Genomic DNA, 26,681 nt, shown 5'->3' with positions numbered 1-26,681 from the left:
CTGGCACTCTGGTGCTGTAGAGTGGTGCTAGGGTGCAATGCTAGGAAGCGCAGCTGTGGGTGCCACCTGCAGGGATGGGGGGGAGTCTCCATTGCTCCACCAAGGCTCTCCATCACTCTTCCATGTTGCTAGGGGTCTCCATTACTCCTCCACACTGCCAGGGGCCTGCATTACTCCACTGGGGACCACTGGCCCCTCTACTTGGGGTCACTGTTCCCACAGGCCTGGGGGGCATTGGTTAGCAGGCTGGCACCCAAAAACTGAGCTTTGGGTTGGGCTGGGACCTACCCTACTTCTTCAGGAAAGTTTCCCGGGCACGGAGACATATGGTTTGTGGTGACTCAAAGTGGGTTTTGTCTCATAATCCCAGCCCAAATTTAGGTCCTTATTTGGGGCAACGTATGTGCACACAGGTCTGGGAGGCTGCCAGTTGGAAGGCTGGCACATGAAAACCTACTTCAGGCTGGGCAGTGCCCTGCTCAGACTTTTTCATAAGCGTCCCCTGGTGGCAGAGACGGTGTAGTTTGGTGTGACCTGAAAAGGATTTTGCCCCATAATCCCAGCCTAATCTCTGCTCTTTATTCAGGACTCTGTACTTGATACATTATATTATTTGACATTTGTATTAGTAAACATACATTTCTGATTAAAGTCTCTCTCTTTAGCCTATTCAGCTCATTGCTAATACCCTTTAATTGTGTAAAGATGTGGTTTGAATACAGAGCTAGATACTGGGAATAAGGAACCAACTTCAGTCTCATTCCTTCAGGCCACAGTCCTGGCTGCCTGAGCCAGTGAGACCTCCTACTCCTCCATGCTCTCCTCTGCCTTGGGCTGACTAGGCTGCACATGTCCACTGCTCTCTCTTCCCCTCACTCCAGCCTCAAAACCCCTCTCCCTTTCCACTTTACCCTCAGGCCCTGGGTGTCTGGGAGCTACAGAGCAAGGACTCAGCTCTGCCGTGCTGCTGCCACAGCATTGCCAGGTCTTAACTATTAAATTATCGTATCGGAAGGTCAGACTATCATATTTTCTAAAAAACTATCGTACACTAAAAAAGAAAAGTGTGCAAATAAATCTTATTTACTTTATATTGCTCATGATAACTAGCCAGTGAGTGAGTGAGAACTGGGTTAAAGTTGAAGCATTTCTTTATCTCAGGGCAAGCAATCACAAGGAAGTGCTGACAGCAAACTTGAAAGACAGTAAACCTAAAAGATAGTTAAGGGCAGGGGTGGGCAAAATGCGGCCCACGGGCTGGATGCGGCCTGCCAGGCCATTCTATCTGGCCCGCGGGACCCCTACAAAATTTAGAAAATTAATATTGATCTGTCATGCGGCCCTCGATGGTTTGCCAAAATTCAGTAAGTGGCCCTCCGCATGAAATAATTGCCCACCCCTGGTTAAGGGGAATGCTCTAAGAGGGGAATGGGTTTTCTACACACCGCATCAATTAACTGCCTCAAGAACGATCGGCTCTTGACTGTAACTGTGTTGGTCTAAGGACATAGGCAGACAAAGTTCTTTGGGTAGATGTGCTGTCTTTTATTAGACTCACTAAATTGTTGGAAAAACTGTTCTTTGCAAACTTTTTTCCGCGACCTGCTGCTGGGAGCAGAGGAAAGCGGTGGCAGCAGTGGCGGTGGGGCAACTCCTGGCACAGGGTGCTGCTTGTCTTTTGCGGGTGGTACCGCTGGCATTGCCCCCGCAACCCTCATTTGGGTCGAAACCTGGGGTTGGAAACAGCTGGTCTAGGGAATATAGGGCCGGGGATGGGAATTAGGGGCTGGAGTGTGAACGACACAAGCTCCCGGAGGCTGAGTGGGCACAGTGACCACCCACAGGTGGCGGCGACAGTGGTGGTGGGCTGAGTAGGAAGCAGGCAGCCATGGTGGTATTGGCGGGGGGGGGGCGCTGCAGACACCGCTGGCGGCGAAGGGTGGGGGTTGTGAGTGGCGAATGCATGCCCACAGGCACCACCGGCAGCGTTGGTGGCACTTTTTGCAGGGGTGCACTGCCAAGCTCAGGGGTTGCACATGCACCCGCAACGCATTGCCAACAGGCTGGAGCCAGGGAATACGGAGTTGGAGATAGGAATTAGGGGCTGCGAGCAGGGAATGAAGGGGCTGAGGCATAAAGGGCAGAGGAATAAGAGGCCCAGAGGGGAATAAGAGATAACGGGCAAGGAATAAGGGGCCAGTTTCGGGCGCTGGGGCCTGTCCGCAGTGCCCGATATCTGTAAGCAGGAGCCTGAAGAGAGAGAGATGCCTGAAGAGAAGCGTGCCCGGATGCTTCCGAAGGACATCTTTTCTAACCCAAAATGGCATATCTGCTCCAAGCTCATCGCACGTTTGGTATTACCTAGCATCCGTCGTCCCAGGGGCGAAATGAGCGCCCGTCTGGCCGCGCGGCCTCCCCTCAGCGGGCGGGACCGGGGGCGGCAGCGCCACGTCGCAGCGCGTGGGCGGCCCCGGCCGAGCCCCCCCTCGGGCCGCTCCACGTCCGCACTGCCGGCATGGCGGGCGCGGGGCTGGCGGGCGGGCGGCGGCGGCTGCTGCGCCTGTGCTGCTGCCGCTCGCTCTTGCTGCTGCCGCTGCTGCTGGCGAGCTGGGCGGCCTGCCAGGCGCCGCCCGTGCCGCAGCCCGGGCCCGGCTCGGAGCCGCAGCCCGAGGCCGAGGCGTGGGACGGCGCCGACGTGCGGGTGGAGCGCAGCTTCGTGCCCCCGCGCTGCCCGCGCACCGTGCGCCAGGGAGACTTCGTGCGCTACCACTACCACGGCTCCTTCCCCGGCGGCCGCCGCTTCGACTCCAGGTAGCGCCCCGCACCGCCTCGGCTCCGGCTTCGGCTCCGGCTCGCGGCGCCGGGCTCTGGGGACCGGCCCGAGCCTGAGATCGGCCCCTTCTAGGCCTCTTATTCTCCCGCCCTTCATTCCCATCTCCAGCTCCTTATTCCCCGGCTCCGGCTCCTCATTTCCACCCTGGCCCCTTATTCCCCAACCCTTTATGTCCTAGTCCCATTATTCCCCATCCTTGGTCCCTAATTCCCATTCCCAGATCCTTATGTCTTGGCTCTGGTTCCTAAATCCCATCCCCAGCCACTTATTCCCTGGCCCCGGACCCTTATTTCCATTCCTAGCTTCTTATTCCTTGGCTCCAGTCCCTGATTCCCATCCCCATCCAGTGATTCCCATCTCCAGCTCCTTATTCCCTGGCTCCGGCCCCTCATTCTCACTCCTCACCCCATGGGTGACTGGTGCATCCTGTGTCAGGGGGAGCACATGCCCCCCCCAGTGACTAGTGGGGGTCGCCTCGCGGCTGCTTGCACCAACCGGGAAGTGCAAGTGGTGTTCCTGGAACTGCCAGCGGTTCCTCTCCTGGCGCCCCCACTCCTCAACCAGTGCTTGCAGGGAGGGCACCAGTGCTCCCACCTGCCTCCCCGCCCATTGCCTAAGCAGGGAATGCTGCTGTCAGGGGGTTCACCAGTGCTCTCGGGGGCACCCCTGTACACCCCCTACACATTGCCACTGCCTCGCCCCTTATTCCCCAGTCCCTTATGTCCTAGCCCCTTTATTCCTCAGTCCTGGTCCCTAATTCCCATCCCCAGCTCCATATTCTCCATCCCTGGTCCCTCATTCAAAGTTTCTGTTTTCCCAATTCTAAATCTGTGTGGAATGAATGAGGCATGTGAAGATTTGCATATTCAGCTCTTCTAGATTCCTGTTTCACTAGCTTCAGCCTCCTGCAAAATCCATGACTACAGTTAAGGTAGGAGCCAGAATTCCTGAGGACCACTCTTGGGTCACCTCCTGGCCTTTCCTCAGCGAGCATTTGGCTCCTCTGTGCATCTCCCCTCTGTTTTAGCCCCTGGGTCAGGGCATCCTGTATCAACCTAACACTATTCCCTAATTCTTGCTAAACCAGAAATGCAGAAATGATCCAATGTAGTGCGCGTCGATCTGGGATAAATCTCATGCTGGGAAATTCATGGACGTGTTCCTCTATTGGTGGTATTATGGGGTCTGAAAACCTGAGGCCATGAGCAAAAGATTTAAAGAGGGTTGTTTTTTTGTTGGTTTCCCTAGATCACTGACTTGCAGTCAGGGTGTCATGGCATGAGATCCTTTTAAGGATGCCATGGGGTGCCATGCAATATTAGCACTGTCAGGGGTGTAGACATGTACGCATGATTCACAGAATAAACCCAGAGATTTCCAATATGAACCCATCGTGCCCAAAAACATTGTGACCTGCTGTGGGCTTTCTGAATTCTTTGCAACAGGAGAATTATTCTATTATTTTTTCTTAGCCAAGAAAATGAGTGAAAACTAAGCCAAGAAAATGAGTGAATACTAAGAGCTGACATTTTCTGATGGTTACCTTTGAGTCTAAACACATTGAAAACCACTGGCCTAGATCCTCTGCTTCATTCATTGCAACAGACACGTTTTATTACTCAGAGTCAAGTTAAGTCAAACCACAAGGCCGCTGTGACCATTGGGGCACCTTAGATGTTGTAGCAACTCTCCTCCACTCTGCCCTGGGTTTGGACATGGTCGTTGTAGACCCAGGTCTCAACCCACCCGATATGAAGGTAGTTGAGTTGCTTTGCATCATTGGTGATTTTTTTGAGGGTAAAGTGACCTGGTAGCACTCATCTCCTCTTTAGGCTGTTGGCTTGCAGGGAGCTCATCTGCCTTTTGACAGGTCTTATTTTTAGTTCTGCCGGGTGTCCTCACACCCTCTTTACCCAGGCTAGCCCAGGTGGGAGTGCCGGTTTAGTCACCAACAACCCAACCAGGGAAGAGGCTGTATTGGTTTACGTAGTACCAGATAACAGACAGAGGCCTGGCCTGACATAACTCAAAAGAAGAAAGAAAACCAAATTCTCTTTCAAGTTGTCCTGACAACCTTCTTTATGCTTCATGAACCATGAGGAATCCTGTAGCTTTCAGGAAATATCTGCTCCTGATAGTAAACTTGGCTCTCCCTCAGCCTGATTGTAACTGGTGCCTTTAGTGGCTACTTTAAAAGCAGTTCACTGAACAAAGTATATAATATGATAAATGCAGGTTCAAATGATCCTGCTTCATGTGTATTTTGGGGTAGGGAAATAACAGCCTGTAAAACAATGTACTCATTGAAAACAGCTGTTTTGTTGGAAGAATAAAAGAAGACTTTGGTGTAATTTTAGGGCAAGCAAAAACAGGGTTCCTGCTGCTCATTTTAAAAAAAATGTACATAATCAGGGAGATTGGTGACATGTACAGCATCCACAAATGTATAAAAGTCTCATGCTTATAGCAAGTTCCACGTGGAGACTTGTGCACTTTGGCGAGTATGCACTAGGGTTGAAATGTGCTATTCAGTGTTAAAGCAAGGGCCCGTCCCTGTAGAGCAGACTGCAGGACAAGGGCAGGGCCTCAGGGAGTTTCTGGGGATTGAAGTCTCTATAATGGTTTGGTCCTGCCCTGGAGAATTTATAATCTCTTATTACATGTTTGCAAATGGTAGAGCCCAAAAGCTGACTGGGGCTTCTAGGTGTTATTTTAAAATAACTAATAAGTAATTAAATGAAAAGCAATAACCTATCCAGGTACGTATGCAATGTAAAATAGAGTCAATAGCATTGCAGTAGGGTGTAGCAACTAAGCAGATTTGTTCACCTTGTCATTTGTTTTCTCATCTGTGTTAAATGGCAGTCTGTGGTGATTTACATTTTTGCTACTTATGAGTGAACTGTTTTAGGGAAATTTTCAAATGTTTAGGCATGATTAGGCATCCAAGGACTGTAGCAGTTATGGACAATAAAGAGATTTTTTATTGTTTCGATTTTTTTTTTGAGGAAATCTTTATGAAAGGCCTTTTTCATGACATGAGTTCTCAGGTTAGCTGGAATTAAAAATTAAAAGGAATTAAAAAATTAACCAAAATTATCCTTAGATTTTTTTTTTTTTACTGGGAGATGCATATTACACTACTGCTATCTGCTAGCAAGTTCTTTAAATTAGTGCCAGTGAAAACTACATAAATGAAAAGAGTTCCAAAAGAGTACTAAATTGAAATTAATTTATAAAAAGACTTCTGTAGTCTAAAAGAAGAAAGCTCCTGCGTGGGCTAACCAATACCGGGTTTATTTAGATTTCTCTTCAAGTACTGAAACTTTTCTTGAAATTTGGAACCTATTTACTGTACCTTTTTTTCAAAGTGAGAATTAACACTGTCACCTAAATGACTTTTAATCACTTTTTATAAACAACTTGTAAATATCTTAGCAAAGCATGTTGTTATATTCTGTTAGATCAGAATTCATTTAACTTTGTTTCTTCAAATATTGATGTGCTTATTTCCATGGTCACAAAAATAATTTGGATTTTTTTAGGTCAGTTATGTGGTATATCCATGATCTGCTAGTAATTTTGGTAAAGTGAAATATGCTGTGGAATTCTACACATGGTATTTGTTTTAAGGCACCAGTAAGATGAGTCATGAAAAGATTTTTTGATCTCTTACTGTTTTAGTCAGTTCCCTTGCTCTAAATTCAATAGAAATCTGTTTCTTGCTGTTTTAAAATCAGTTCTTAAAATAGTCATGCCCTGCAGTGCTTTGTGGGCAGCTGGCAAATAATAGTAAACCTATTGCTTACTCGAAATCATTCATTTGCTAATTTAAAAACTTTCAGTGGGTGCTTGTAGATGTAACATTTGCCAGGAGCTGATTTAAATGATATTTTCCAATGTACATTTTTTTAGGAAAGCTTAGAAATACTGCTTGTTCAATAGAAAGCAAAAGGTTTGTATCAAGCATTGTTTATTTTAAAGTTACTGGCTAGCAAAAAAAAAAAAAGTGGTGTGAACAGAGAAAGCATTTGAGCATTTCAAAAGAAGTTCAGGAATTCTATGCCTGGGGCTGTTTGAAAGGTTAGTATACAGTGGAAGTCATATACACTGTCTCTGAAAAGAAAGCTTGACATCACTTTCCTAACAATACCCACCTTCTGCCTAGCTTCCTAATGCATCTGGTAGAGGAAAATATATGGTCTTTTTATCTGCAAAAAAAGACCTGACGATAACAAATTCAAACAAACTGAATTCACTGCTATCAATTCGCAGGAATTACCATAGCAGTGATTCTCAACCAGGGTGCTGCAGAACTGTTTGGTGTGCAAACATAATTCACAAGATAGACCCAGAGATTTCAACTAGGACTCCAGAGTATGAAAACATTCTGACCTGTGTGATATTTCTGAGTACTTTGCAACAGAAGACTAGCTCTATTATTTTTCAGTAGTTAAAAAACAAGTGAAAACTAAGTGCTGGCATTTTCTGAGGGATGTCTTGAGTCTGAAAGGGTTGAGAACCACTGTAGTAAGGAAACAAAGGTATACATTTGTATTTAATGTTATTAAAGTTTCACTGCAAAGGCTAATGCTTTTGGCTGTGTATCGTCTATCTAGGGGAGCACTGATAGAGATTTTTTGGGCTGATACCAAAGGCCGATTTTTAACAAGCTGTATTGTCCAATACTGATCTGATTGCCAATATGCAGCCCAACAGCTTGGAGAACAGTGTCCCGCTGGTAAGTCTGTTGTGGGGAGAAGGGGTGAGGTGGGGAGGGAAGGGTCGTGGGGACAGATTGAGGCCCTGGTGGTGAGGAAGGAAGTAGGGCTGGTGCTGGGGCAGGGGCAGGCGCTGCACAGCTGGGGCAGGGCGCAGGATGGAGCTGTGGGGGGGGAGGGGGCAGTGTTATGTGCAGTCCCAGGAGCGCCATAGGAGGCCTATGCTCCACCCCAGATCTGTGTGCAGGGCGAGAGCAGGCTGCCGCTGCAGGCTGGGGCTAGGGGTGGCACTGGGCTCTTCCCGGTGGGGGGACTTGGCCAGGCTGAGCTTGGGGTAGGTGACGGCAGTGCTGGGAGGGGGAGTTTTGGGGGGGGGGGGGCTACAGCAAATTCTGGGGTGGCTGTAGCACCACCCCCCCGTGCCGCTGCCTCCCGCCCCAAGCACAGCTCTGGCCCAACCCCACCCCGCACTGGGAAGAGCCTGGAACTGCCCCCAGCCCACAGCGGCAACCCGCCCTTGCCTTGCACACAGATTCCGGGGGTACACACCCTCCATGCCCTCCTGGAGTGTGTGCGGTGGTGGGAACCGCCTCCCCAGCACACCTGAGACAAGCTGCTCGCAGCTCTCCCGTGCCCACCGCGCTCCAGCCTTGCAGCACCTGCCCCAGTGCCAGTCCCATTCCCTCCCTCACTGTGGAGGCCTTGGCCTGGCCTCCCCCCTCCCCCCCATGCTCCTGTCCTCTCCCCCACCCCTTCCCCACAACACACTTACCGGCCTGGCTGTGCTCTCCACACTGCTAGGCTGTGCTTCTGGCTGCCTGCGAGTTGTGCTGCTGCTGTGTGCGGGCACGCAGCGTTTATTGATGACATATCGGCCACATTAGCCAATAAAAAATTATTGCAGGAAATGTCAACTTTTCTTTTATTGGTGCCAATATGATATGGGACCGATGTATCAGTGCACCCCTACTTCTATCCTGTGATGCAAAGCTTTATAACAATTTCAGATACAACAGTTCAAATGTTATTGCTTGGAAGATAATTATTAGGGATCTGGGTTTTCCATTTTCTGTGGAAAAATGTGGTTTTTCTCCTTTAAAGGAGAAAAACATGGGAAACCACAGGTTTCCCCTTACAAGCTGGCAGAGTTCTAGCCTGAAAGGGTTGCTTGAGGCTGTGGGGGTGGGACAGGGCACGCGCACACATGCTCCTGGCCAGCAATATAGCCAGGCCAGCAGTAGAGAACAGCTCCTCCAGCTGCCTGCAGATAAGTCTGGGGGTGGGGGAAAAGGGTAACTTGGGAGGCTCAGCGGGGCAGATTGAAGCCCTCATGGAGAGGGAGGGAGGGAGTGCAGCAGGATTGGTGGTTGGGGCTGGGGCTGGGGATGCTGCCCAGCGAGGGTGGTGCCAAGGGCTGGGGCTGCAGGGCCCAGCTGGGGGAGTGGGATGGAGCCACGGGTGGCTCATCCAGGGGCGGTAGTGGGGTTGGCTCCCTGCCATTCTGCACACTCCTGGGGATGGGCTGGGTGCCAGAGGTAACCTGTTGGTGGGTGACCAACCTGACGGTGGGTGGTTGGACCCAGAAAAGTATTACGCGAACAGGCTGGGGACAAAAGGGTTACGGGGCCTTGTTCCTCCTTCTCCTGTCTCTCCCTCTGTCGACAGAAAACACCAAGGAGGCGGTATAACAAATAAATGCTTTACTCACACTTTTGTATAGGTGGTTTCCTTTATAGCAGTTTCAAGAATAAACTCGCTGTTAACTCGAGAGCTCTAATTCGGTCGTGATGGGGGCGTCCAGGGGGAAGGGATTTCGTGGACGCAGGACCTCCGGTGAGGGTGATCAGGCCTCTCCGATATGGCGTGGGTCCCAGCTTTTTGGCGCGTGCGCTTTTCCTTTTAAACAGGCTGCATCCGCCCGCCCCCTGCCAATCAGCGCGGGCCGGGACCGCCGATCTCACGGCTATCAGGCCGCGCCCACTACTTCCCCCACGCCACGAGCACAACTTGCTCTCATGCTTGGCGTTTGGTCACCTTTTTTTTTCTTCATTTCTTTATCACATGCCCCCTTGACCAAATGCCAGAGCGAGTAAGTGGGTATATACAAAATTGAAACATATAAAATACAACAACCCAAACATATAACAATGACTATTGGTAAACAATAGGAGTTAACAAGTGTATCAACCAGGATGACGTGTCTCATCCTATCCAACTAAAATGTCGGCTAACCATCCTCTCCCGATTCCGGCAATTTTATTGGTGTCTGCGGTAACCTGCTTCATGCGGTCGAGTTGCTCCTCCAATGGAATAGCAACGTTGGGTATGCTAATACAACAGCATTCCTTAGACAGGTTAAGAAACTGACAAACGCTTCCCTGGTGTAACAATATTGCGTCGAGGGCTAAGCGGTTTTGCATGGTCATATGTGATGGAGCTTGTAGTTGTTGGTTCAATAACCATAGGGATGTTTCGGCAGTATGGGCTAGAATCTCAACTTGTTCAGCTAACTCGGAGATAGTGACTCTCGCCTTACCTATCCCTATTCCCCATGCAAGATAACCTTCAAGTGCCCACGCCAAATGTTGGCTGAATCGCTCGCCCCGTGTCAGCTTACTCCACACCGGAACGTGTCGCTTATGGCGACGGAGTACGGCCGGGCTATTCGGGTGAGCTGTATTAACACTTAAAGGAGGGCAGAGCATTACTGTACTCAAGAAACATTGGACACCTGTTAGGGTAGCTGGGAGGTTAGTATAAAGCTGTCTGTCCGAGCAGGCCCATAGCATCCCTATGGGGGCTGGCGTGTTGATCAGTGCACAGCTTTGGTCTTTCCATGTGATTAAAGCTACCTCACGAGGGAGATCGACTGTGTTTGCGGGCGTGTCATAACCATGGCACCATTGACTAAGTCGGGCCACGATTAAGATGGGGTAAAAGTATGAGCGCCAGTCTTGGGCATCCGATATGTTGATGGCCAACGACTCGCTCCAAGAAACCAGAGATCGGGTCTGCCGAAGGACGAATGGAACTGGGCCAGACTCATCTCGTGCCCTCATTTTGTTCGGGCCTGGTGGAAAAGCTAAGTTCCATATTGGTGTAATGGCTGTGGGGTTCCAGGTTAACGAATTATCATCCCTGGACCACTTTATTCCTTTTGGGTTAATCCCCCACGGTATTTCTGAACACGCAGTGTTATAGAAGAGCCGAATGGGGGCAGGTGGAAACATAGCCTCTGATCTGCAGACAGAGCGGTTCATCAAGTTACGTGGCCAGGAATACCGGTAATAGACGGTGTATTGGCACTGGGAATATGTAAAAGAATGTTGAGCTATCGTAATATTGTGGTTCGGATCGGTGCTTCGGGCTTTAAACCACTTACTAACATTAAGAAGGTATACATACGGGGTTAACACTGGGTTGTCAACAGAAAGAGGCAGGCGTAAACATGCGATGAGTCCTGACTTTCCACTATCTCCCGTGATGTTCGCCCAGAGTGATAAAAGGGACAAAACCGAGTTAGAGGTTGTGAAGTCAGGTCCATTCACCAAAGAACTCGGGAACAGCAGGAATAGGGTGACTACCCCGCTCACAACATACAAGCAGGCAGCCATTGCTGCGTTGACTTGGATGTGCTGCAGTTTGGTGCTCGGTGGATCTCGTGATAGAGCAGCTGTAGATTGCCGCTTTGTCTCTGCCAGGCCTGCAAGGAAACAAAACAAACGAACAGACAAACAAACAAAGAAAAGGGGTGCCGTGATTGCACAAAGTGGGTGCCAGGATACTGCTCGGGTTCGCAGATGACTTCCTTGTGCACTCGCGGATGTAGTTGACAAGGGTGTGGAACGGTGACTCGGACTAATTCGTCTAGGGGTGAGCTTTGGCTTCCACGGTTGGGGCTTTTGAAGCGCTGGTTCATTCCAGGGGGGCTTGTCTTTATATGAGGCGTTGTGTTGGTAACAGCGTTGACTTGGGTACGCCGTAGGATGTGGTTCCATCCCACCGGAGACTTTTACCGTGGAATCCATCAGGGCCTGTGGCCGTGGCATCTGGCTTAGCAAGTTCTCAGCCAGCTGACCGGCCAGTGGCCCGAGGAGAAGCCCAAAAGTCACGGCCTCTCTTCCCCCATAAACCTCTACACATGCCTCAATACTGTCCAGGGTGGTTGGAACATCCCCGGGGTGACCGAGATGACGATGGGGCCACAGCGTGTTGCTCTGCGCCTGTGTCAGTCCCGACGGGTGTACCCTCGGGTTCCAGGACGCGTAGGATACTCCGATGATAGCCAGCAGCAGCTGCTCTGCAGGCGGGTTCGGCGGTCGTCCATTATGCCATGCATGAGATTTGTGGCACACTTGACCTGCAACGAGAGCTGGGAGCGGGATGGGCCAGTGGGCGTTGCCCGTTACCACGTTTAAGTCGGTGGCGTGCCCCCCACTCCATGAGGCTTGACAAGTTAGGAAGCTAGCCTCTTCCAAGTCTAGCAGGTCTGACCCAAATTCTACTACTAGGCGCCCTAGCCACATAGCTAAGGTTTCACCAGGTTTCACTTTTGATCCTCTGCACAACTCCTGCATTTCTTCCTGGGTGCGGTATGTGGTGGTGGCACAAGTTGTGCCCTGTGCATCAGTAACTTGCTTGACCAGTGCTATCGGGTGAACCGTGGCCGGGAGAGGGTTAAACATGTCAGGCGGGAGCACTGGATACATCTTTCCTTCCTCATGCGGGGGCAGGTTTTCTTTCTCCGTCACTTCGAAGGGCGGGCTGTCTTTTGGCGTGACTCCAGGGGGCGGGGCCGTGGGCAGTGACGCGGCTGGCCTGCCTCCCGGGGGGATTTTCGCACCCTCTTTACTTTTCTCGGCGCCATTTTCTAGCAGCGGTGCCATGCGGCCGGCGCCATTTTGGAGCGTTGGCTCGGAGCCCCCCGCTGCCTGCTCCAGTGACTCCATGCTCGCTGTTTGCAATTGCATTTCTAGGTTGGCAGTTTTTCTCAATAACCCCTCTACTGTTAACTCCGTGGCCGTATCGGGTGGTCGGTATATGACCGCAGGACTAGTGAGGAGACACCCCAAGGCTGCCGGGGTGAGGCCGGCCACAGCCCACTCTTTGAGTGGACCTCCGTTGTTTTCGGTCGGGCGGATAGAGACATGGCCCCTGATCCTCCCATCTTGCTGGGCCTGATGGTACGCCACGTGGGCCCATAAATCATCGGCGTTCGTGGTTGGAGGTCTATAGTGGTTCCGCCACAGGCAATGCCGGACTAATTGGTCGAGGTACTCCTCGTCTTCCCTTTGCCCCTGAGATCCTGTTTGTGACACCATGACCAACCTAACGGTGGGTGGTTGGACCCAGAAAAGTATTACGCGAACAGGCTGGGGACGAAAGGGTTACGGGGCCTTGTTCCTCCTTCTCCTGTCTCTCCCTCTGTCGACAGAAAACACCAAGGAGGCGGTATAACAAATAAATGCTTTACTCACACTTTCGTATAGGTGGTTTCCTTTACAGCAGTTTCAAGAATAAACTCGCTGTTAACTCGAGAGCTCTAATTCGGTCGTGATGGGGGCGTCCGGGGGGAAGGGATTTCGTGGACGCAGGACCTCCGGTGAGGGTGATCAGGCCTCTCCGATATGGCGTGGGTCCCAGCTTTTTGGCGCGTGCGCTTTTCCTTTTAAACAGGCTGCATCCGCCCGCCCCCTGCCAATCAGCGCGGGCCGGGACCGCTGATCTCGCGGCTATCAGGCTGCGCCCACTACTTCCCCCATGCCACGAGCACAACTTGCTCTCATGCTTGGCGTTTGGTCACCTTTTTTTTTTTTCTTTTCTTTATCACAGTGGGGAATGGGGGGGGCATGTGCCTCCCCAGATTTGTGCATGGGGCAAGGGAGGATGTGGTCTGCCTGCTGTGGGGCTTGGGGCTCCCCACCTCGCTGCCCTCCCCCCAGGGCCTCTAGGCCAGCAGATGGGACTGAGCACAGGAAGGCAGAGTGGGATGGGGAGGCTCTGTGCCACTGTTGCCGCCAGGAGCTCCATGCTGGCCATGCCACCGTTGTGAGATGTGATACAAATCCGCGCTGCCACTGCCACCAGCCCTGCTACTGCTGGTCAGGCAGGGGGTGCCTTGCCATGGCAGCATGGCTGGCATGGGTCTCCTGACAGCAGTGGCAGCACCCAGCCTCCCTGCCCTGCCCGCTGTCCTGCGAAGCCCCTGGGGAGAGGGCAGCAGAGCGGGGAGCTCTGAACCCCTCAGTGGGCAGTTTACATCCTCCCCTGCCCCCTCATGGGCTCTGCTTGGCTCTGCTTTGGCTGTGCCATGCACTGGGGGCTGGACTCCATGTTTTGTGCTTTGCTCCAGCTGCAGCTATGGTGGCAGCTGGAACTTGTGTGCTGCTGGCTGGCTGTGTGCTGCTGGTGGCAGCTGGAACTTGTGTACCTGAGGAGCAGGGAGCAAGCAGGATGGTCCTGTAGCCCTGGCAGCTGGGAGCCAGGGATCTGCAGGATGGGAATACGGGGCACCAGCAGGATTGTGGGTTGGGAATGAGGGGCGATGGTATGGGCAGGAGCAGGGCACCAACTTACCAGGGCTGTTCAGTGCCATAAAGCAATGCGGGAGAGAGGCTGTAGCTGGATCCGTGTCCGGGTGAGCGAAGGGGGCAGGGGGAGCTCTGATTTTCCATGATAGAAAGACCAAAATCAAATGCCAAAATATATAGATATTTAGAATTTATTTTATTATAGTGACTGAGGCACTGGTAGGCTTCCAAATTGCTTTAAAATGGGAAATATATCAACACAACATTATGTTCAACTGATATCTGTATATATAGTGGCATATCATTTTAATTGTGGAAAAACACAGATTTTGGATTGTTTACTCAGAGAATTTGGGATTTTTATCAGAGAATTTGCAATTTTTAAACAGAAAACCAGGACCCTTGCTAATTATCAATATCACATTTTGGAACGTGCAAGCTTGCTATACAAAACAGGTGTCTAAACTTTTTATATTTGCCCAAGTATTAAAATGGGAACTTGAAGTACAGAGGAGAAAAAAATTGTGACTCTGCATAAAAATGGTATTTTCCACCCTTAGTAAAGTAGTAGTCACAAAGCATTTCAGACTATTGTCAAAAACGGAAAAAAACAGAATTTTAGATACATAGATTCATAGATTGTAGAGTCGGAAGGGACCACAATGGATCATCGTGTCCGACCCCCTGCCCCTGGCAGGAAAGAGGACCGAGGTCAGACGACCCCAGCCAGGTGATTGTCAAGCCTCCTCTTGAAGACCTCCAAGCTAGGTGATAGCACCACTTCTCTTGGCAGCCCATTTCAGATCCTGGCCACCCTCACTGTGAAAAATTTCTTCCTAATATCTAACCTAAATCTACTCTCCACTAGTTTGCACCCATTATTCCTAGTCACCCCCTGAGGCGCCTTAGTAAACAGCACGTCACCTATTACCCATTGACCTCCCCTAATATACATTATAGTATCTTTGCTCTTTTAATAATCTTTGTTCTTTTTAACTTGTTTCTTAGTTCAGTAATTTTGCAATGGATCCTCCAGTCATTGTGAAAATGCAAGTTGCATCTGTAGTGTGAAATTTTTGCAGTTGTGCCAATTTTGCAGTTGTGCAGTTGTATGATACCTGGTGTATCATTAGAAGGCATCTGTGATGGAGCATGGGCTGTTAGATGAGTTCATTGGGAACAAGTAGAAAGCTAAAGTTTAGGAGATGCTTCTGTTTCTGTTCTCCACAGTAGCTGGGTCCAAAGCTGAATCCTTTAACAGGTTGAGATGGGAATAAGATGAAACTGAACCACAGCAAGAGATAGACCAAGAACAATTTGTAAATAACCCATCTAATGACTTTGTCTACTTCCTTCCCATTTCTTAGCTATGACAGGGGTTCCACATTCAACGTCTTTGTGGGAAAAGGCCAGCTTATTGAAGGGATGGATAAAGCTCTACTTGGAATGTGTGTGAATGAGAGACGATTTGTGAAAATTCCACCCAAACTTGCTTATGGGAGTGAAGGTGTTTGTAAGTACAGCACTGCATTTGTAAATAATTTTGTTGTGCAAGAGATTCAGTTTTTGCAGTTGTGCCAAACTTGTGATTCCAGGCACTGGGATCACAAGAAAGAGTTGTAAAAATTGCACCTGATTTGCTTTTCCTGAGGTCCATGCTGTCCACAAGATCAGTACTGAGCGGGCTTAAAAACACTTCCCAGATACCAGCCACTCAGTCTTAAATAACTAGGATGCAGGGAATTTACCTTTGAAGTTCAAGGGCAATGTCATGTTAATGATGCAACATTGCATACATTTACAGCTGGCTCATGTTCAATTGGAAAATAATCTTTACAACCACAGAAGTTAGATAATTATTTTAAAAAATATGGATCTTTGTCTGCATTTTGTTTATACCTATTTTTTGTTAAAAGTAGTATCTATTTACCCTAACTGGAAGGCACCAAAGAGAGGAGCCTTGATCCTCCAGTCATTAAGTATATGGGCTTTCCCGTGGGCTTCACTTGGATTGCTTGGATTCTTGAAGTTGGTGGGTGCTGAATTGGGGCTAGTTTGTTTGATATGTATATTTGATAATATTTTGTCAGCCTCTCTTCCTGTTTGCGTGTTTTTTCACACAAAAACAAGGGAGAGAGAAACATTTAAATACTGAAAGGAAATGTTGAAAAATCACAACAGTTGACAAAGGACTTTGGTCAGGATTTGAGCCTGAAACCAATCAGATTCCAAGTTCACAATGCCCTTTTTGAATACTATATAAGTATGTGAAGTTAAGCTCCCATGTTCCTCAAGTAAAGCTTCTTACTTGCTGCTCATGAGTTAATTTTCCAGTCCCCCCAAATGGTATGGAAGTGCTAAATAGTTGCTTAGATCCTGACTTTACATGGTGTTGAGTGACCTCATCTCTCACACGCACAAGTGGAAGTCAAAGGGAGTAGACGGCAGTCAGCAACTTGCTGGGCTTGGCTTTTACTGAGTGGTCAATTTTGTTCCATGTTGCATTTTCCATAAGATATCAATACAGCTATTTAGTAAATGCACGCATGTATACAGTTATAATACTATAAATAGATAGAAAGTTAGTATTGGCAACTTCTTTGGAAAACCTCTCTGTGGGTGATAAACTTTTTTACTTTTTACTCTGATAAAGTTGGTTCTATGTTAGTTTAGTGTCCTATGCAAAAGTGCAGAATGGTAATTGTTTGAACTTTTTGGGTTCACAGCTGGTGTAATCCCCCCGAATGCAGTGCTCCATTTTGATGTGCTTCTGATCGATCTCTGGAATTCTGAAGATGAAGTGCAGATTCAAATTTATTTCAAACCTGAAAACTGTACTCGGACAGTGCAGGTGTCTGATTTTGTTCGATACCATTATAATGGAACATTTTTGGATGGGACACTGTTTGATTCAAGGTATGGAATTCATATTTTGTGTGGATTTTTTTTGTGGCTTACAAGAGTCATAGAAGTTGCGCAGGTAGAAACTGAAGATGTTAAATTGGTAATATTCTTATCCTCTTCTTTTTAGTTAGTTGTTATAGAATGCTAATAGATGGAGTTGGGCTGACCCAGGCTCCTTTAATTCTTTACTGGCTTTTTGGCAAAGCTTCCAGTGATGTGCTGATCTGTATTGTTTTGTAATTTGGGTTTAGCCTAAAATATTGGCAGAGCTCTGTGGAAAGCTGCTGCAGTAACTGCAAGGCAGACTCTGGTCACTGATTAATGCCATGCTTCTGAGAGTCAATCCTGAATGTTTTACTTTGAGTGAGGGTGTATGTACGTCCTCTCTGTGAATATGTGTATGTCTCAATAGTAGATCAGAGAAATATTTTAGTTTCAGCAGTACCAGTAGAGTGTGCTGTGGCCTTGTCCCTCCTCGTGTTCCGTGCTGATGGGGAAAAGGGTGTATGTGCATTTCCTGCTCTGCAATGCCTCTCAACCACCTTGGCTTGATCAAAATGCTCAATTTCTAGCTGCGCTTATGGCCTGAAAACCTGTTTGAAGCCTTTGTTTAAATCACTACTTCTTTGCTTTTTATTATTATTTTCTTTCTCTGTTTTACAAAAGATAAAATGTAAAGGCAAGGTTCTTATTTATTGTTTCTTTGGTTGGGGTTGATGCCCTATTGGTGCCCTTATTTTATATGTCATATGGTGCCACCGTTTGAGGGCTGCCTTAGCTTTTGGCTCCATCTTGAATTGTCTCCTTTTTTTAGTTAGGTGGGTTTTTCCCCCCTTTCTCATTAGCTTTTGGATATTTTCTTTCTTTTTTTCTTGCTGTGGATTCACTCCCATTCATTGGGTTGCCATTCATGTAATAGTGTCATGTCCACATCTGATGGGCATATGTGATGCTCCATATATAGGTTGCGTACATTCTGGGTTTGAAGGGACGTGGGCAATCTATGGGATCTGCCTCAGATCCAGTGACAAGGGGCTGGGCATTGTGCACCACCCAGCACTACCCTGTTATGGAGATACTACTTCTTCTAAACTCTGGAGAGTCTTGCAGTGGATCACAGATCTGAGATTGATACTTGAAGGAGTTCTTATGTTAGTGTGTCTTGCCATTGCCTCACCCATTTAAATCCAAGATTCACAGCTTCATAAATATGCCATTGGCACTTCTGGAGGCTCTAACAGTCATGCTCTGTGTAGCAAGCCTCTTGGGTCTGTCCGTCAGTGCCTGGTGTCCCACTGGGGTCCAACCTGACTGCTGTCCTCTCCAGCCCTAGCTCATCTCCAGTCTTTTGCCTGCTACACCTTTGAGGTTTTTGTTAGTTTGTTGAGGAGGTGGTCCCTGGAGGCCGGGAGGAGTCTCTTTGGTGCTCCACACTCGGTCCTAGGAGACTCTGTGTTTCCCTTACGGTACTTTCCCTTTTAAGGCAGGTCCTCTCCTTAGGCCTTCAAGCACTTGCTGGTGTTTCAGCTGTCTCAGCTTTGGCCCCCTTTTCTGTTGGCTGAGCCCTCATCCCTAGTCCACTATTTAGGACCTCAGCTCCCAGGGCTTGGCCCTAGCCTGTCTCTTTTGGCTTGTGTCCCGGCTTTGATTCTCTTGGCTCTAGCCAAGCTTGCTCTCCCTGCCCCCTTGGCAGGGCTTGACACCCAGAGTTATATGGCCCCCAATTCACCCCTACAGCCACAATCCAGTCCTCTGGTCAAACTCAGAAACACAAAATAGCAACTGAACCAGTCCTAACTCAAACATGAACTTCTCTGGGTCTTTAGTCTTCAAGCCTTCCTACTTAGGCATATTTGGTTGCACCCCTGCAGGATCCTTCACTGACACCAGCTCTAGTGGAAGCTCCCTGTCCCTGCCTCTGGTCCATGACCAGAAACTGGGCTTATGTGCCCCAAGACCAGCCCCCTTCTGGTCATGTGACCCATCTGCTACTCCCAAGGCCTAGGTGCTGTTGAATCAGTCATTAGTAACCTGTCCTTTTTTAGCCCATGGCTCAGTTTATATGAACAACTTGCACTTGCTGCTGCTTTGCCCTCAGGTTTTCTGAAAAACTCCCCACTTCCTAGTAATAGGGGTAGGGTTCCCTGTTTCACACTGGCACTGTTGGTGATCTTCAGGTGACTGTCAAAAAGGCCAGGAAACATAGCCTAGATGCTTCTCCAGATTTATGTCCCCATATCTTGGGTGTCAAAAACCCTGGTCCTGGCCTGACCTGAGCACAGTAGGAAAGGTACTTCATGCACTGCCTCTGTTCCATTCTCCAGTTCATCTCTGTAGAGTGGGATTACTTGAAAATAGATCTTGCTGTTGGATGATGCAAAAAAACCCCCAACAGCTGGTTCTTCGCTCCAAGGGAGGCCTCTTCCAGGACTTACTGTCTGATGCTTTTTTTTTTTTTTTTTCCCCATCTAGCGGTCAGGAATCCTTTTGTATGTTTTCCTAACCATACCTCTTATTCTGCAAGTACAGTGTACTCTGTTTAAGTGCATGTGCTCTGGGCTGAAAAAAGCAGTGCATTTCCCTGAACTCAGTCTGAACAACATTAATTAAATACAGGATCAGGATGTGCTATAACCCTTTTGTACCTTTTTAAGGTGCCTGGATCAGGACTCTAGAGAGAGTGCTTCAGTGTTGGATGGTTATTTCTTCTGCCTGGTGCAGGAGGCTGGACCTGATGGTGTTTTGAGGTCCACCCTTAAAATGTATGGGGCTGGACCTGATGATGTTTTGAGGTCCACCCTTAAAATGTATGAATCTATGGTTCTTGATATTGGAGCAAAAATGGTCTACCTAAGTAAGGGACATCCTTACGCACAGTAGAAAGGGTTCTACTAGGTACATTTCTTTACTTTACTAAGTGGACTTAATTTTCAAGTGGTGTCAGGCAAGAAATTTTACTCCTGTTTCATCTTCTCTCCCAACTGTATTAAAACATCCTCTGGAGCTCAAACATGCTGATGTATCTAAAGTGCATCTGGCAGCTGTTCCAGCCCACTATTCTCCAGCTGATGACTGGAATGTGTTTTGTCACTTGATAGTGAGCTTCCTTAAGGGCCCATTGAAGGTTTTCCCCCCCTCAAGTGAGGGGCCCTGTTCTACAATGGGATTTAAATTCAGTCCTCATGTTTTAGATGGGACTATATGTTGGATTTGTGGCAATATCTTCTCTTCTTCTCTTTTTCATGGAAACCATTTTGTTGGTGGAAATTAATTTAGTAACGAAGGTGGATGAGATCCAGGCTTTCTTGGTGGAGTCTCCCTAGATGCTGTTTTATCTAGGCAGAGTAGTCTTAAACATCTATCCTAAGTGTTTTTTCCAGGGTGTTTACTGAATTCCACCCTAGTCAGAAAGTCAACTTGCTACTGTTCTTTCCCAGACCTTATTCTTTCTGACCTAAGATTAAATTGAGTTCCATGGGGCTGCAAGCTGAGCCTGGTGGAGGGAGACGGAGCGCAGCCTCGGTGCTGTGCTCTGATTGCCTCCACTGGGCTCAATTCCATGGGGCTGTGAGCCACTGGGAGCTGATTTTTCCCTGGGCCCTGCATCAGACCTGACCTGAGGCGGGTGCAGGGCCCAGGGCAAATCAGCTTGTGCAGGGAGTGGGTTCCTGCACAAGGTAATTTGCCCCAGGCCTGCCTGCTGCTGGTCCCAGGTGGCAGCACCAGCCTCCTGTGATCCAGGAGGCAGATTGGGGGCCCGCATCCCCGGGAGCAGTCTGGCGCAGCCCTCCTGGGGGTGCAGGTGAGCCCCGGATCTGCTTGCCAGATGATGGGAGGCTGGTGCTGCCAGCTGGGGCCAGTGGCAGCACTAACTTTCCCAGTGCTGGCTGCAGAATAGCCTATGGTGAAAGGACAAAACAACATTGAAACAGTGAAAGAGTTTCTACTAAACAAAACGGAACAGTGCTTTCGAAACTAAACGAAACTCGAAATGAAACGCTGTTCCATCAAAACAGAAGTTAAAGCAGAACAATGCTGTTTTGCACAGCCCTACTGACACACGCACACACACACGTGTGCATGCATGCAATTGCAGCACTAGTAGTGTAGCACCGATGTTGGTTTATACCTATCCGGGAGCTGGAGTCTGCTGTTGATGGTCAGCTTCCTCCAGGGAGATGTCTTTTCCAGAAGAGGGTCCGCTGCTTGTCCTTCTGTCTTGGTAGGTCAGGTGCTGGATGAGAGGGTAGCACTCAGGGTCACACTTCACTGCCTCTTATCCCTTTCTGGCAGACTTCTATGATCCCCCAGCATCATCTTGGCTGCCCAATCCAAAAGTCACTGTCCCACGTGGGTCTTGAGCAGTGCATGACAGCTGTTAGTCACAGTCACTGGGGGTTCCGTCCGATGGTGCAGTTTTGGGAGTCTGCTCTTGACTTGATTGACTCAGTGGCTGTGTCCTTGCAGGTTCCAAGTGGCTTGATTAGCTTAAAATGGCTTGTAGAGTATAGTTTTGTAATGGTAAGCTCCTCTGGCTAGGCTTTTGTCAATTAACAGGCATAGGTTCTTGCTTTGTCGTTCAATTACCTACTGACTCGTACATACTCGCATTCACTCAGGGGACCAACCCAATACAGCAATACAATTCCAGTGATCACAATTTCAATGCATTCTTATATTAACAATTTTAATAATACAAGGTATGACTTACTCTAAAAAATACATTTGTTAAAAGGTATAAAACATAAAATACAGAATGCCAGGGCAAAGATGAGACAGATGAAATATAAAAATGCACTATGAGAAATATATAAAAATATAGTGTGAAGTAGTGAGGATCAAAGGCCACTGGGGACAGCAAGTGAGTTAGGTTAGATGCAGTCACGTAGACTGATTTAACATAAAACTTTAGACAGATACAGGAAGTTTGCTTTGGGAAATAGGTCTTAATCAAAGGGGGAATGTGTTCACCAGGATATATTTACAGTCATGCTTTAAATGCACCTTGGTTTTTCTTGTCTCATAGGCTTTGCTTTGAAGTGGATATTTTAGTTATTTTGTTTTCTTTAGTGATATTTAGCTCAAATGATATGTAGATGTAGTTTTGTAGGTTTCTCTTACAGAAAGCTACTTCAGCTTTCTGGCTTGCTTCGAGCCTTGCCACATGCATACTATGAGCGTGCTAGGTCCCTGCTAATACTCAGAAGGAAAAAAGAAATGCATGGGGGGGTGGTGCAGGCAAGAAGGGACTTCTGTTATATGAGTGCCCAGAAGGGGAGTGTACAAAGAGGGCTCCCTGTTACAGGTGTTTTAGTTCAAAGGTGCACCACTGCCATTTTCTGTGTGCTGATGTGCATTTTACTGCTTATGCAACCGCATGTGACTCAGTGCAGTGCACGTCAGCTCACGTGTGGAGCAGACTCGATCAATCAAATCTGCTCCGACACGCTGGATTTCTGGCGTGTCAGAGCAGACAAAGTTATGTATAAATATCCCATGGTTTTTAAGTGACGCTTAATGCGCATTAAAATAGATGCGCCCACTGTTGTATATCCTGCTGTACACTCTATTAATGTTGATAAAGTGAAAAAATTGTATTTGATTGCTTGTTTGAGGCATGTGAGTACGTACAGTGAGGCTGTGCATGTGGCTTACACATCTTGAAGAGCTCTAGTTACTATATAAATAACTCCTCTTTCACATACACGTGATAGAAACATTTTGTTGTGCCGGTGTCTCATACAAAATATAGGCATCTTACAGGATTGATCATTCTTAATGCACTTGTTCAAGTATGTATTTACCAAGAGCTTCTACTTGGCTGAATGTTGTACATCCTCAAGTATGTCTGTGAGCTCATGATTGCTGGTAGTACTGTAGATGAAATATAAGAGTTACCTATACATGAGCCAGGAGGCTGCTCCGACACGCTGTATTTACAGTGCGCTGAAGCAGACTCAGTTAATGGAGTTTGCTGGAGCGTAGTAATTAGTGTGCTCCAGCCAGCCTCTGTGTCTCATGTATCAGCATCCCCATGCTTCAAAATGATGACAGGGGTGCTTTAACTAAAGCTTTTTTGATGAGCTTTAGAAAAAGTGCCCTGCCACCATTTTCAAGTGCGGTGACGCTGATACATGATATGCTCTGGGCTCTTTAATTAGAGCAGCTCTCCAAGACATTCTAATTAAAGTACCCCCACCCCTCCGGCCGCCACCCCTGGAGCTTGTTTAAAAATGCTCTAACAGAGGGTGAGCGTCTAAATTCTCATGAATGCTTAATCCCATTCTGAAATATAAATTAGGCATTTAGTCTCCTTAATCTCATTAAAATTAATGGGATTGGTTTTATAAATTGCTTTAAAAAATGGGGATTTGGGTTTCTAAACTACTTGAGCACTTTGGAAAATGTTACCCAGAGTGTCTTTGTTAAACTCAGGTAATATATAGCTGTATTTTTGGGACAGGTGGTTGTAATGTTGTGTCATATATGCAGGGAGCTCTAACTACAAATTATGGTGCCCATTTGTGTGTGCATGTTGATTCTTTATTTTTTAACTCTTCTTTTATTGTGCTCTGTGACATTCCTCTTTCTTTTTAGCCACAATCGGATGCGAACTTATGACACTTATGTGGGAATTGGATGGCTGATTCCTGGAATGGATAAGGGACTCCTGGGAATGTGTGTAGGGGAAAAGCGTATCATCACCATACCACCTTTCCTAGCATATGGAGAAGAAGGAGATGGTAAAAGTTTCCCCCTGCCTTTTTCCACCAGAAAACACACAGATGAGAAATACTATTAGAGAAGTTTCAAAAGTGTTATATTTTGTAGGATTTGGTTGACCAACAAAATATTGACATTGTTTACCTTTACATGAAAAGTAGATTGGTTGAGTAGCAAACAAATGTTTAACATTGGTTAATTATAATCTATATATACTAATAGTTGATTTTCTTTTGGACTGTTTTTTGTATGGATGAAGTACTCCAACACTGTAGCAAAGTGGAGGTCAGTTGTTCTCTTCTGACTTTCCTGTTTCTACCATTAATAAATAGAAAGTCATTCTCTGGTTCCCTAGTTTTGTTCTTTTTTTTCTGCTGCCAGTCCATAAGTAGGCTATATCCTGGAATCCACAGATATATCTGAAAATATCCTTCTGGATGTGTGTCCATTCCAATCAAGAGTTATTTTCTGGTGTGTTGCAGAATTGTTCTTTTGTTTTTGCCATATTTAGTAGATGGGAGAAAGAATAACAGTCTAGGTGGACCTTACATCTACTTCAAAGGAAAGTTGCCTAATACCATCTACTTCAAAGGAAAGTTGAAGAATCTTACAATAGATCATTGTGGAGATGATTTGCCCGTCCTCAGTCCTGATCTGCAATAGTTGGAGGACAATGCTAGCCCTCAAGCATGAGAAACAATATTCCTTCCCTGACCTTGTTATAAATATCCAGTCTCTTTTGAATCAGACTAGGATCTTGCTGTCAGTGGCTTTCTGTTGCAGTGACCTCTACAGTGTAACTATGCATTGCATGGAATAGGTTTTAGGAGGCTTTGAATCTGCCATTTTTCACAGACTAGACTCTCTCAGAAGTTCAGAGAACTTCAGCAATACACGTTCCTGATCTGCCATTTATAATTTTATTTAGTTTCGGAAAGCATTCTGAAGAGCAGTTTGAGAGACCAATATTTTGATGACCAGATATCATGACTATGGGCATACTACAAATATACCTAGAACAAATATAATACAAATAACAGGATTCAAAGGATTTTGAGGAAACCTGCCTGTAGAGTCCTACATAGATATGAGTGGAAGCAGATTTGGTAAAGTTCTAGGGGTGGAAGGGCTGTAATTTTGCAGTTATTCTTCCTTGTTTGAATACCTACACATGTTTATCTAATGGATGGCTGGGAGGTAAAAACAAAATGAAATGTACACAATGGCAGCATGAAAAAAATGACCAAGAAGCTGTAATCTTTCCAGAATTCCACTGAGATTCCTTTTTTTTCCTCAACGCACATGTAGGTAAAAATATTCCTGGACAGGCTTCTCTGGTCTTTGATGTGGCTCTGCTAGATCTTCATAACCCAAAAGATGGCATCACTATTGAGAATCAGCAAGTGCCTGAATCCTGTGAGCGCAAAAGCCAGACTGGAGATTTTCTCAGATACCATTATAATGGCACACTTATGGATGGTACACTGTTTGATTCCAGGTACCCTGACTGCTGAACATTACAGATATTGCTTCAGTTCATGCATGTGACCGTACAGCATGAACATAGGAAGAGACTCTTTAGTCCTGCTAGTGTGTAGTCTAAAACTGGCAAAAGAGTGGGAGAAAATAAATATTAACTCACTTTTATAACTGCAGAATGGAGGAGTGGGGAAATTGGGGGACAATGATATAAAAGTCTTTGTCAGAGCAAGATACTAATCTTGATTAATATTAATCTTTTAGTCCTCTGCCCCAATCACAAGACAGTCTTTCTGAGGATTGTCTACAGCTTGCAGTTTTAGGTCCTTAAAAAAATTATAAAGATTAAAAGATGTGATTAAAGGGAAAGGACATAAATATGGGTTATTTCATGTTAAATATTAATAATAGGTATTCAGGAACTGTTTATATTTATATTAAAAACATAAGATAAAAATATCTATTGAGAATAGGTTCCTATTGAGAAACTTTTTTCATCAATATTTTTTTTCCTTTAATAAACTGCCCTTTCTCTGCAGAGACCTGACAGAGTGGGAGAAAATAGCATAAATAGTTAATAAGACTTTCAGTTAAATTATTGTAAAATAAACTGAACTAATACAACTTCACAGTTCTCTAGCTGCTTTAATTTGAGAATCACAGTCCTTTAAAAACACAAATTAACTGTCTTCATAAAAGGTTAATGGTATTACATTATATGAAGTTCATCTTGGAAGAATAGTGATACAGAAAAGTTCAAAGTCACATTTGATGCATCTCTGACTTACTGCATCAGTTGCTGGGGCACAGGCTCTTTTCTGTGCGCGCTAGAGCTGTGCGAAGCTTTGGTCGCTGATTTGATTTGGTGGAGATTTGGCCTGATTTGGTGGCCAAATCGCCGAATCTGAATCAAATCAGGAGACCCTTTAATCTCTTTGAATCAAATCGGAACCCTCTGAATCAATTCAGAAAGATTTAGACATTTGGACAGAGACACAGCTTTAAATGTTTTTTCTATGTACCTCAAGGTACCAGGTGGCTTGTGAATGCTGCGATGGTGGGGCAGATGGAGCGTCCCACAGGAGAATGGGGAACTCCTCAGTGTGCTCGGCAGCAGACCCGGAAGTGGACCAGAAGTGCTTCCGGTCCTCTTCCGGGTTTGCTTCCGAGCACGCGGGGGGGATGCTCCATCCACCCCAGAATCGCAGCATTCACAAGCTGCTCCTGGTACCTCGAGGTATGTAGAAAAAACATTTAAAACATTGAATCTTCAGATTCGGATTCAGCTGAATCAAATCAGGGACAGTGATCCGAATCAATGAATTGAATCACTGTCCCTGATTTGGGCCGAATCTGAATTGAATATAGCCCGTTTCACACACCCCTAGTGTGTGCTATGTTTTGAACCAGAAATAAAGCAGCTGTCTTAGTATGCTGCATACCATAGGATAGACATAGACATTATCTGTCTAAAAACGTTTCCTTTCTCTA

At 46.9% G+C, this 26,681-nt stretch overlaps 1 protein-coding gene across 1 annotated transcript in view; it reads left to right on the top strand.

Annotated features, from left to right (window-relative positions):
* The first annotated feature begins 2,500 nt into the window (after positions 1 to 2,500).
* FKBP9 (FKBP prolyl isomerase 9) overlaps positions 2,501 to 26,681 on the top strand; it is a 35,884-nt gene continuing 11,703 nt past the window's right edge. Inside the window, exons 1-5 of the mRNA XM_014602585.2 lie at positions 2,501 to 2,811; positions 15,452 to 15,597; positions 16,811 to 17,000; positions 23,586 to 23,731; positions 25,020 to 25,209. Coding sequence (XP_014458071.2) covers positions 2,516 to 2,811; positions 15,452 to 15,597; positions 16,811 to 17,000; positions 23,586 to 23,731; positions 25,020 to 25,209 — 968 coding nt within the window. The 5' untranslated portion in view covers positions 2,501 to 2,515. The remainder of the gene's footprint in view (positions 2,812 to 15,451; positions 15,598 to 16,810; positions 17,001 to 23,585; positions 23,732 to 25,019; positions 25,210 to 26,681) is intronic.

Source organism: Alligator mississippiensis, chromosome 5 (genome assembly GCF_030867095.1).
Source record: "Alligator mississippiensis isolate rAllMis1 chromosome 5, rAllMis1, whole genome shotgun sequence".
NCBI lineage: Eukaryota > Metazoa > Chordata > Crocodylia > Alligatoridae > Alligator > Alligator mississippiensis.
Note: the sequence above shows the minus strand (reverse complement) of the source record. Positions and strands in the feature narration are given on the sequence as shown.